Source organism: Aotus nancymaae, unplaced genomic scaffold (genome assembly GCF_030222135.1).
Source record: "Aotus nancymaae isolate 86718 unplaced genomic scaffold, 86718_ANA_hifiasm-v0.15.2.pri h1tg000059l, whole genome shotgun sequence".
Lineage (NCBI taxonomy): Eukaryota > Metazoa > Chordata > Mammalia > Primates > Aotidae > Aotus > Aotus nancymaae.
This window is the reverse complement of record NW_026988473.1, coordinates 34,520,813-34,533,500: the sequence shown is the minus strand read 5'-3', so window position 1 is coordinate 34,533,500 and position 12,688 is coordinate 34,520,813. Positions and strand designations below refer to the sequence as shown.

Sequence of the window (12,688 nt, the reverse complement as noted above, 5' to 3'; positions counted from 1 at the left end):
CTGTTCCTCTCTGAGAAAAAGAAAATTAACTATTACAGAGACACCTAAATTGCTACCATTGTTTTTTTTTGGTTTGTTTCTTTTCTTTTGTTTTAAGACTGAATCTCACTCTGTAGCCCAGGCTAGCGTGCAGTGGTGCTATCTTGACTCAATGCACCTCCTCTGCCTCTTAGGCTCAAGTGATTCTGCTGCCTCAGCCTCCCAAGTAGCTGGGATTGCAGGCACCAATCACCATGCCCAGCTAATTTTTTTATTTGTAGTAGAGACATGGTTTCACCATGTTGGCCATGCTGGTCTTGAACTCCTGACTTTAAGTGATCTGCCCGCCTCAGCCTCCCAACGTGCTGAGATTACAGGTGTGAGCCACCACATCCAGCCCTACCATTGGGTTTTAACTAGTTTTGTAAAAAATAGGAGCAACAAAGTAAAATGAAAAAAACCTGTTTTGATGAAATATCTAGACAATTTGCTAATAAGCTATATCAGAATGTTAGTAAGCACTTAGATATAACACTAAAATCCCTTTCCGCCTACAGAACATCTCCTGGAATTAGTTTTCTGAGGAACACACATTAGGAAGTAATAAACTGTAGCTTGGGGTAGCCCTAGAAAAACTAATCCATTTATAGTGGTTGAAACTCTTTATTACGTATAAAATAACAAACATACCATGATTTGACTCTTTACAAGGAAACAATTACTCACACACACCCTAGGGTTATAGAGCCTGGCAAATATAATCCTGACTTCAGTTTTCTGTTGACTCCTTTAGTTGTTTATTATTCCTCTTCCAGGAAATTTAACCCGGAATATCCCCCCCTCATCTCTGGTCGCTAATTAAATAAAGAAGTATTTATTGAAAGAAAAACTCATGAACTCAGTCTTGCAATAGACTTTTATTCTTTGGATATCCTATGACTCCTCCTCCATACAAATAGAATTAATCACTCTTCATCTGCTCCCAGAGCAGTTTATACATAGGTCTTATTATGATATTTGTATTTTTCTCACGTATCTCCAACTATTTATTTATTAGCAAATTATTTTTGGCAAGCACTGAGTAAGCTGCTGAGAAATATGATTAACTTAGACAAAATCTCTGCCTAGACTCAGTTTACAGTCAGTATAAGGAGTCAGACAGGAAAATTGTATGTTTGTAATAGGTATTGCTCCCAGCTTTTACCTACTTTTCTTGCCAGAAAGCCCAGATTCTCAGTTCTGAGTCTTCCTTTACCTTGTTCCTCCAAATTTTTCCCATGAATAATACAGGGTGTTACTCATCCAAAAAAGGTCCCCTTCCGAGTTTAAAGGGAAATCTATTCGATCTTGAGCTCTCCCTCTTAAATCACTCCCAAATGATGTCTTCGTTTAGATTGACTCTCAGCAGGACAGTGTCTATTTGTCTACTGTTATTCCTGAACAGAGAGATTTCTCATTCTGGGCTCCACAATTACAGCTCTTTTAGTCTACATTCAGATTCTTAGGATTTGTTTCCTACTGTTAAATAAATTGCCAGGACAGCATGATCAGGTGTGTTCAACCTCAATTGCATATTGTTGGAACAGCCATCCCTGCAAATTGCTGCCATTGTGTTAAACACAAGTTACCAGTCTTGACTTTCTCTGTCATCCCAACTGTGTACCTCTGACTTACTTTCCTAACAGTGAAAGGGTTAAAGCTACTCTGGTTTTCCAGAATAGATATTATTCGTTTTGAAGCTGAGTTGGGAGATTTTTATATCTTCCCTCTGAAAAGGCCATAGAAGACTTATGTAATTTTACCTAAACCTCTGTAAAAACTCTGCCTATCCAAGCAAGGGAAAGTTCTGCAAATTAAGAAAACAAAAAAAATCTTGTTACATTCTTTCCACTTGACTAATACTTGCATAATTAAGAGAGTATTTCAGAGACTGCACAAGAAAGATGACCTGACCCAAGGTAGCTTTCAATCTACACTTACTAATACAATGTTTAAAATTCTTTACTAGTATAACCTTTATCATTAGAAACTGTGACAAGTGGCCTAAAAAGAAAGTAAATGGTGCTAAAATGACTTGTAACAAGGGCCGTGGTATGGTCTGGAGCATGAGCAAAGATGAAAAGAAAGAGAAATTTTACAAATAAACTTTGAATTGAGATTTGAAAAATGAATAGTAGCTAATGTAGGTGAATAAAGGGGCCAAATGGGGTTGTCAATACTGAACTGTATATTAGAGTCACGTGGTGATCTTTTAAACTATTAATGCCAGATCCCACCATAGCATAGATCAATTAAAGATCAAGATGGTGGTAGGAGGAAGGACATGGATATTTTTCAATACCAGAAAAAGCAGGTTACTAAAAGAGGTTGGAAAGAATGACTACAGTTTAGTCATTCTTTTTTGTAGTTTAAGACTTTTGATCATTAACTTAAGAAAAATGGGAAGTTATTGAATAATTTTAAGCAAGCTAGTATTGTGATCACATTTGTTTTCAAAAAAGATAAATTTGGATAACTGAAAAGAACATAGATTTGAAGAGCAAGACTGGATGCACAGAGATCATGGGTGGCACTAGAGATGCAGTTTCTATCAGCAATTTGTCTTTCTCTTAGATTGAAAGCTATGAGCTATCATATCCTATGTTCTTTCCATGCTGTGCTAACAATTTGCAGAGTGACTTTGTAAAAACATGATTTTTTTCTCTTCTCTCAAGAGTGAATCTCCTGCCTCTTGGGAATTTGGGGTGGAATAATTAAATAATAATGTGAAGTGTGAAGGTAGTGGGTGTTTTGTTCTCTGAGGAACCTGCCTTCATCAGAGCTGAACAGAATAATGCCAGATTGGCAGCTTTTGATTCTTGGGGAAAAGGTAATCTTTCTCCCTGACAGCATCATTCCCACACCAGCCCCCTGCCCAGTAGCTGCAAGAGAATGAAACTACTTTTCTTTTCTTCTGTTTTGTTTTTTAAGTAGAGGTATAGAAAAAGAGAAATTAAGTTGAATAAGTTATAAAAGAAGTTTATGTTGGCTGATAAAATCTCTATATATTTTAAGACATACAAAATGAGAAATGTTATGTGTGTGCACTTAGCTTGGCATTTCACTTATTAATGGTAGTTATTGTAATGCAGAAACATTCTTATAAAGCATCCCCTTATTTAAGTATATTAGATTGTTTTACCTCCTAGAAGTTGACAGTAATGACTCAGTAACCAATACTGTTCATGATGCTAATTTGAATCCTGACACAGTACCCTCTTCCAGAATAGTCCAGGCTTACTTGCTTTCTTGTCTCCATCATACTGGCTTAGATATAAATTACATAAAATGTGTTCTCAAAATAGGTTAACATAGTCAACCATTTAATAAATGCTAGTGCATGTCTACTATATGTCCAGCACAGAACTAGGTGCTAGGGATACATAAGCAAAACAAGGTATCTTCTCTCCTGACATTTACAGAGCAAATGAAGGTAAAAATACTACAGAAAAGAGAATGTGTAAGAAAGATAAGGCAAGGGGAGACAAGAATTAACAAGTGACCAAATGATGGAAGTGGAATGAGTGAGACAAAGGGTAGTAGTAGAGGTTATGGAGACATCGAGGGTAAGGTTATAAAAGGCTATGTAAGTCATTGAAGAAACTTTGGCTTTCACTCTGAATGAAATGAGGTTCTAAGAAATGGCATGACCCAAGATACATTTTTATAGGTCATCCTGACGCTTGTGCAAAGAATAGACCACTGGGGACAAGAGTGTGAGCAGAGGTGCTGCTTGAAAGTACTACAGGAGTCCCGACCAAAGATGATGATATAAACCAGAGTGATAGCTGTGAAGGAGGAAGGGAGGATCAGAATCTGGCTACATGTACTGTAAATTAAAATAAATCGGGAATAACCCCAGTAGTAGGAGACACAGGTTTTCCTGCTGTGGAGCTTATACCTTCCCAGATCTCTCTCAACATTCATCACATTATCAGTCTCTCTTTCATTCTACTACTGTACTCTGGCAACCAACAAGCCTAGACTTCAGAAACCATGATGCCCTAAAGGAGAATGAGACCTCCATTTATACCAGAATAAGGCCCAGCTCCTGAAAAATTATTTCTTTTCCCAAAATCTATCTATTCCACAACAGAAATTTTACTTTCAAACCCCACATGGAACCATTAGGAGAATGCAAATGATCAGTGTCTTCTTAAGGTCTTGACCCTACATGTCAAACATCTCAGTCTGGGTATAGATTGGTTTTCGTTTCATGAAGATTCATCTTCATGAAGGTCACTCTTCCAGCTTCTGGGGAAAATGAGGACTAGATAGATTTTCTGTAATCTTTAGGGTCTCAGTTTTTCTCTCCTTGAATAACCTCTGAATAAGAACTTCATCTACTCAGAAACAAAAATGTAAAGTACAGGCATAGAACAATTTAATACATAAAGATGAAAAAGACAAATCTTCCAGAGAAACTATAAAGTCTACAGAAATAGTTTGTTTTTTAAATAAAATTTATGCTCAGTTCAGAGAAAAATGTTTAACTCGTCAAGTTAAACTTTGATTCAGGTCACTGTACTTCAGAGTTCTTCCCAAATCATAGATGAATACTGGCTTTAACCTTATGCAACTCAAGAAGGTTTACAGAGCCAAGGAAGAGGCTCTACTAAAGATGAATGGAGTAGACAGAAAGATTCAAGCTTTGAAATTAATCATCATTTTGTGTAGATTCTGATTTGAGAGGCTTGCTGTCAACTGAGAAAAAAACATTTCTGGGAAATTTGTTAGGCATGAGCACTTTATGATGTGCCCAGTCTTTTATAACATTCACACTCTGTGAGGTAGAGATAAGTTCCTTCATTTTTCAGATGAGAAAACTGAAGATAAGAATGGTTCAGTAATTTTTCTAAGGCCATAGAGCTAGTAAATGGTAGAGATGGAATCTGTACTTAAGTCTTTGTGATTCCAAATACCATGCTTTTTCATTTATACTGTATGATTTCTTCCAAGTAGGCAGTAAAGATTGAGGAAATTTAAACTGTGCTTGGTGAGAGGCAAGGTGGCGTAACACTGGTAGCCAACACCGTAATTTTAAACAAAGGATCTTGGTCATCATCTTACCTAAGAACTTTTGTAAGGATAAAGAAGGAAGATTTATAATAAAACTTAACATGTCTTTCACTTACCCTGGATGAAGGAGTCATTCAAATAGATGAATGCTTACACTTTATGTTTCTTCATGTTTTAAAAAGATTTTCTCATCGGTATCATTCCTGCCCAAAAACCTTTCCACCAAATCTGGAACGTTTACTAAAAGAGACTGGAAATAACATGACAATCTTCTCTTTTCTTTAATCAGTGACAAATTTCCAGCGGGGTGATACATTTTTAAACAAATGGTTATTTGAATGAATCAATGGACACTTTAAAATAATTGTATACATTTTTCCCAAGCATAGATAATATGTTTAACTTTGGTCTGAATTCAAAGACCCATAGATATTTGAGACATAGTATGTTTACTCTGGCATTGTCAATTTTCATTTTAATAATCCTTTGTCTTTAATTTGAAACAAATATGCTTACATAGGAAAAGTCCTTTGGAATTTGCACTGACATGAAAGCATCTTATGCTGTTTTTCCCATGGTGATTTGCAAAATACTAGTACCTCAGTAAGCTACAGGGATAAAAACAATCCTTGATCCAGAAGTTTGGAAATTCAGCATACTTTATCACCTGCCTAGATATTTTTAGCAAATGTATCCATGTTAAAGTGTCTCAGAAGTCCTCTAATGAGAAACCCGAAATTTACTTGATGGTGGAATAAGCCCTCACTTCTGTGTTTCTAATAGTCTATGGAACAAACTGGCAACTTCTGGTCTATGAAGATGCCTGCCCAATGGAAAGAGTAGCCAGGCTGTCTTCTAGGTTTGAATATTAGTCCACTGACATTGGTTCTCTAAATACTGTTTAGAAATGTTGCTAATACAGCTGGGCGAGGTGGCTCACACCTGTAATCCCAGCACTTTGGGAGACTGAGACAGGTGGATCACCTGAAGTCTGGAGTTTGAGACCAGCCTACCAACATGGTGAAGCCCTGTCTCTACTAAAAATACAAAATTAGCCAGGCATGGTGGTGTATGCCTGTAATCCTAGCTACCTCAGGAGGCTGAGGCAGGAGAATCACTTGAACCTGGGATCGCGCCATTGCACTCCAGCCTGGGCAACAAGAGCAAGACTCCGTCTCAAAAAATTAAAAAAATAAAATGTTGGTAACACAAAAATAAAATATCATCTGGCAAATCCGTGAAACTAGCCCTGCTTAGAATATGAGGCTATAGTAATATATGCATATGAAAACTTTATAGTTTAATTTTAAAACCTATATGATTTTAAATTGAATAATTTCTACCCTATTCTTGAGCTTTTAAGATTCATATATTTCTTGATAAATTACATCTAGTGGAAATACAATGAACAGTGTTAATCAAATGGAGCTGAGCTGTGTGTAACCTGGTGGGTACATCTAAAAGGAAGCAAACAACAGTTCTTATATTTCAGATGTTCAGCTACTATAATCATGTAAAGGATAAGCTCTGTGGAATTCAGTGTTAGAATGGATATATACTTGTCCCATGCTGTATGAACCTCAGATATTGTAGGAACTTCAGGAAATAACTGTGTTGGCTTCCTTTTAAAATACAGTTGAATAGGAATATGAGTGATATATAATGCCTAGGTAGTCATTTATTTATTTGTTTTAGACTACTGAACCAAATCTAAGAATTGTGATGATTCTCTTATTCAGAAAGGTGTCAGATTCTCTGAGTATAGCAGTATGATCAAAATATGCAAACAATCCCAGAATTTCCAAGAATTAAACCAGAGTACCCCATTTTGTAAAAGCTCTTTAGATAATTATTATGCATACTTGACTCTGCTTAAAAACCTTTTGTCTAGTCAAAGATACTTTAATCTTATTTGTTTGATACAAGTAAAAATAGATGCAAAGTTGAAAGAAAGAAAGCAAATATGACAACTGTATGAAATAACAGACTTGTGTGATTATATTCCGTTTTTTTCCCAGTATTATCACAGGACCAAGCACATAGTTTAAGGACCTAGTAGTTACTCAATAAAATGTGGTAGAAAAATTAGTCAATTAGTTAATAAATGACTGATGGTAACTGGCAGTGTTTTTTCCCCCTCTGGACAGGAATGAGGTCATGATAAAAAGCCCTTCAAAAATAACTTCACATTCTTAATTGGTTTATGATTGATTGTTCTGATTGGGGATTCTGCATGTTGATAAAGATCAATGTAAGAAAATGCACTAATTCACCTAGGTGGTTATTTCTTGTACACAATGTCATTATTACATTTTTATCAAGGTTTTTCTTCACTAAGAAATTTTAACCATATGAATTTCTTTTAAATCAGTGACAGTGACCATTCATAGTCAAGGGGACAATGTTTGTTGTTCCAAAATAAAACTATGGCATTATATCATCAGCTCTAATTCTAAATAATGTTGCCTATCGTGCTATCATTTGCAGCCAGCTATTGCAAGCCCTGATATCATGTTTATCAAAATTCACATTCCATGGGACACGCTGTGCAAGTATGCAGAAAGGCTGAATATCAGGATGCCCTTCAGGTACTTTCAAATTTTACTTTATTTTATCTCAAAATGTATTAAAACGAGTCTATCTTTTGCATCACCTTAGAGCAACAAATGCAACTACTTCTGCAGAGAAAATGCTTTTTCTTTCAAAATTTCAGTTACTCTGGACAGTTATTTTTTTTATTCCTAATGTGTTTGTCTAATTTGGCAAACTTTCTGATTCCCTAGACACTATATCATTTCAAAGTGGACCTGCCTAGTGGGAGAGTAAAACAGTTATTTTCAATTTTGACTTACAACAGTACCTGAGACCAGTCTCACTTCTTATTTCATATGTGTGAGCAGAACTCTTTTTATTTTCACAGAAGGCAGAATATATGAGCGTACAGCATTTTCTATGTATATAAATTTTCCTTCTCTGTATAGTCATTAGCAAAAATCATTTCTCAGGTTAATGCAACCAGGATGGTTTCTTAATTCTGTCCTCAATAGCAAGAATTAAATGGTAATAGGAGGACTGCTTCTTTCAAAGATTTTTCAGTCCTTCCTTTAGACAAGTAAAGATTGAATAGACATCAGTTTCCCTATATTGAGTATCTTGTGTTTTATGCAGAATGTGTCACTTTCCTCCATCATTTCTCACAGTAACATTCAACAGTGCTCTTACTATGCAAGTATTTACTCACATTGAAGACATGAACATGTACACTGATGTTCATCTTAATATACTTCCTCAGTTGTGAAAGTTTTAAAAGGTTTAGCACAAACAGAATGCCAAGTAAGAGCCTCTAGATAATGAATGTAAGTGAAAACTAAGTGCATTTCAAAACTATGGAGAAATTTGTCAGACCTGGTAGCATGAAAGAGTCCAACTCTGGCAGAAGTGCTGATATTCTCAAATATTATGACAAGCCTCTATAGTATTCAAGATAACATGTGAGGTATTGATCCTCATCTTCTTAGTCATTGTTTAATTGCCTGGTAGGAATGCATGTAAAAGAAGAGTTCTACTCTATCCAAGAAAAAAATGAAAAAGGGTAGAAAAATATGGAGCATGTGTACTCTATCCCTTTTAATTGATGTTTTGCCTGAAGTTTCTTCTTTATAATGTCCTTCAAAAAAATTATGATTATTGCATTGTGATTGTGGAAACTCTGAGAAGATACCATGGAAATTCTCATGATTTACCAATATAAATATTTTAAATATGCAGCATTTTCCAAAGTGTGTCAAACTAGTTCAACAGGATCTTAAAGAAAGAATATACTGTAACCAAATTTATTTCTTAATTTCTGAGTTAATAAATAAGCATATTTACTGGAAATATTTTTAGAGAAGTGGCTCTCAATCTTTAGAGCACATTAAAATTGCCTTGCAAATAATTAAAATGAAGGTATCTGGAGCTTGCTCCCAGAGATCTTGGCATATTAGCCTTGGAATGGGGTTGGGTATGTAAATTTTAGCAAGCATTCCAAATGTTTGTGATACTCATGGTAAGGAAATCTTGTCTTAGAGATTTTAATATTTTAATGATCTTTATATTTTTTATAAATTTAAAGAGACAGTTATAAACTGTACAGCCTTTTCCTAATTTCCATGTGATACTGGTGTTCTTGAGAAAACAGTTTGAGAAATACTAGAACACAGAGTTCTTTTGGAACATCTTTCCAGATCAGTGTAAATAATAGATGTAACATTAACTCCTTAGTAACTAACTTGTCATTTATTTACAAGGTACACTGGAAATTTGGGTTAGCAGCCAACTCATAAGAAGAGAATGCAATTCAAGCATTAACTAAGTGGCAAAGGGATTTCACGATGGACAATCTAGTCTCCAGTTGACAACTGTTAGCATATTCAAGAACATATATTGCCTTAAAATTAAATTATACAAAACAATGACCTAAATAGGAAACATGCACATCTTTTTAGAATAATTTTTTTTTAATTTACACATAAAAAATTTTACCCATACTGAGTGGTTCCATATTTATTTATCTTTGAAATCTACCTGTCAGATTCAACGAAGAAAAGTTGCAAGATTTGTTAGCTATAATTTTTCTGATTTTTTTTCTTCCTCCTTGTGTTATAAATATGAATCTTGAGCATTTTATCTAAATTTTCTGCTTGGATATATGTGTAAAATTTTAATGTGCCTACATTTTTCTAGCCACTTCTTTCTTGACTTTTCTTTCAAAGTCAATATGACGTACGTGTTGGACTTGATGTTTCAAATCTAACCAGGACAATTTCAAAGGTTTATAATAAGCTACATTTTCTAGTTTTTGTCATATCAGGAAGGACTTAGCCTGGGTCTTCTTCATTCCAGAAATGTCAGATCCTTTTAGCATTTTTCTTGTGATTCAAAGCTGATTCCTATTCATTCTTACTTCTCACACATTAAGAGAGTTCAGCACATTTTAAGATAATTCAGTCTGGCCAGGTGTGATGGCTCACACCTGTAATCCCAGCACTTTGGGAGGCCGAGGTGGTGGATCACGAGGTCGGGGGTTCGAGACCAGCCTGGCCAATATGGTGAAACCCTGTCTCTACTAAAAAATACCAAAAATTAGCTGGGTGTGGTGGCACGTGCCTGTAGTCCCAGCTACTCAGGTGGCAGAGGCAAGAGAATTGCTTGAACCCAGGAAGCAGAGGTTGCAGTGAGCCCAGATGGAGCCATTGCACTCCAGCCTGGGTAACAGAGCGAGACTGTATCTCAAAAAAAAAAAAAAAGATTTAGTCATTCTGTGGCTTCTCAGATGGAGTACCCAGATAGGGTCAACCTCACATTTTTTGTCAAGCCTATTGTCCCACAAATATTTTAAACAAAGCAAATTTGGGGCTATATTTTTAAAACATTAAGAGCAATTATTTTTTATCATAATTGGGATAAAACTTAGATCACTTTTTATGCAAAAATAAAATGAAATAAAAAATCTAATGGGAGCCCAATCTATAAAATAGATAGCAGCATGGGGGTCAGGGTTTCACCCATTTGATTGTCTTCCTCACTTAGCCCCACAGGCATCTCTACAGGTTCCCATTGAGTTCGTTGAGCTCTGGCTGCCTCAGTGGTTGAGGCAATCATTTACTTATAATTTGGAGTGGTTGTTATAATAGGTAGATAGATGACTGCAGTCTTGCCACAAGGTATAAAATAGCAGAACCTTTCAAGTGAAAATTAAGGGAAAAATAAAGAAAGCACTGTACATGAACAGTATACAGTTACTAAATTACAGGATGGGTGATTATAGGTAGAAGAAGATTTGGCCCTGCACGTTCATTTGTGTACAGAAGAATTAAGGAGAATTACAAGTTGTTTTTTGCTTCCTGGATCAAAGATACATGGTATATTGAAAATATAATTAAAAACAAAATCTGCCCCCTCCCAGAAAACCTCTCCACAAAGATAGAAAAGGAAGAAAACCATTTCATTATTGAATAAACATTAAACCAGTATGTGATTCTTATCATAGTCAATTCACTAAAAAGTTGTAAAGACAAAGGGAAATCTCATTTTTTTAATATAGCCAAACAAATACAACCTATTGCATGCATATTCTCAAAATAAACAGTAACTAGCCCTGTATTAGTCCGTTTTCATACTGCTATAAAGAACTTCCCTGAGACTGGACAATTTATAAAGGAAAAAGGGGTTGAATTGACTCACAGTTCTGTATGGCTGGTAAGGCCTGGGGAAACTTAACAATCATGGCAGAAGAGGAAGAAGCACCTTCTTCACAAGGTGGCAGGACAGAGAAGAAAATGGAGGTACTTCCAGACACTTATGAAACCCTCAGATTTCGTGAGAACTTACTCACTATCACAAGAACAGCATGGGAGAAACCACTCCCATGATCCAATCACCTCCTGGACTCAACACCTGGGGATTACCCTTTGAGATGAGATTTGGGTGGGAACACAAAAACAAATGGTATCAATCCTTTAAGTAAGAGGACTTAACAGCACCATTCGTCACTCATAGTTCATCATACATTCACCTGGTAACTGGGCTGTTAATTAGCTTCATACAGAAGAGAAATAAAACCTCTCATATCTTTTTGACAGGAGGTAGTTCTGCAACTTGGTGCAAGGCATCCACCAAAGTTAAGCTCCTACCTCTCACAGAAACTGGGATGGGGCTGCTATCTCCCTTGATATTTGCGTTGTAAAAAGATGGCCTCTAAGTCCTGACAAAAGACCCATTTTATTTTCTAAAGAACCATATACATTTCAAAGAGAGGAGAAAGTACTTATAATGGCAAGTTTTCTTAAGTTAATGCTCTCAGAAGAGAGAGAGAAGTCTCTTTCCTTTTCAATGGGGAGAATTAAGTCTATTATTTTTAATTTTTATTTGTTCTTACCATATAGATGGCCTAAAAACTATTTATATTTATCTTGTATGACTTTCTTTCTCAATTTTCTTTATTTCTCCTAATGCATTTTCTCAATAGTTTTTTAATTGTTTAAGAGAAGTATTCAAACAACCATCAATAAAAGTAGAAAGTGGTGTTTAGTTCAAATGCCAACCCTCTCCATATTCTTTTATAATATTCCTAACCATATCTACTCCTGATAATTACAGTTGTAAACTTTATCTCCTTTTAATAATGTCCCTGGATTGTTTGATGCTGGGAATTATTTTATACCAATTTCTGCATTTATAGTTGTTGTTGTTGTTGTTGTTTTTTAAATGATACTGTATTCAGTAAGTGTTTATTAAATGAGAAATGCTTTCTGGCACTGAAAGAGATAAATGCAACTGTGAATTAAACAAAGGCTCATTCATTTATTCATCGGCCATCTGAGTACTTTCTATTTTTCAAGCAATGTGCCAAGTATGCACTACGCATACAAAGTCGGAGAAACAAAACTAACTACTGTCTTTAAGAAATGCTTCTTTTAAAAAAGACTGTTAGTGAAGAGCTATGTTACATTAGGGAAAATAGTGCAAGACAATCTATGTAGAGGTGGTTCTGAAAAAAAAGAGTTTACAGTCCAGTAAGCATTGAGTGAAGTATGAACCCAACCTTTCATGTATGTTTGAAAAAAATGGAGAAGATATTTAAAGTGTGAGTTTAGTATAGATATAACAA

At 35.4% G+C, this 12,688-nt stretch overlaps 1 protein-coding gene across 3 annotated transcripts in view; it reads left to right on the top strand.

Moving 5' to 3' along the window:
• ANO3 (anoctamin 3) overlaps nucleotides 1–12,688 on the top strand; it is a 429,363-nt gene that overhangs the window by 301,357 nt on the left and 115,318 nt on the right. For all 3 annotated transcript variants that reach the window (XM_021665048.2, XM_064365095.1, XM_064365094.1), the window contains one exon: nucleotides 7,525–7,625. In XM_021665048.2, the coding sequence (XP_021520723.2) occupies nucleotides 7,525–7,625 (101 nt within the window). The remainder of the gene's footprint in view (nucleotides 1–7,524; nucleotides 7,626–12,688) is intronic.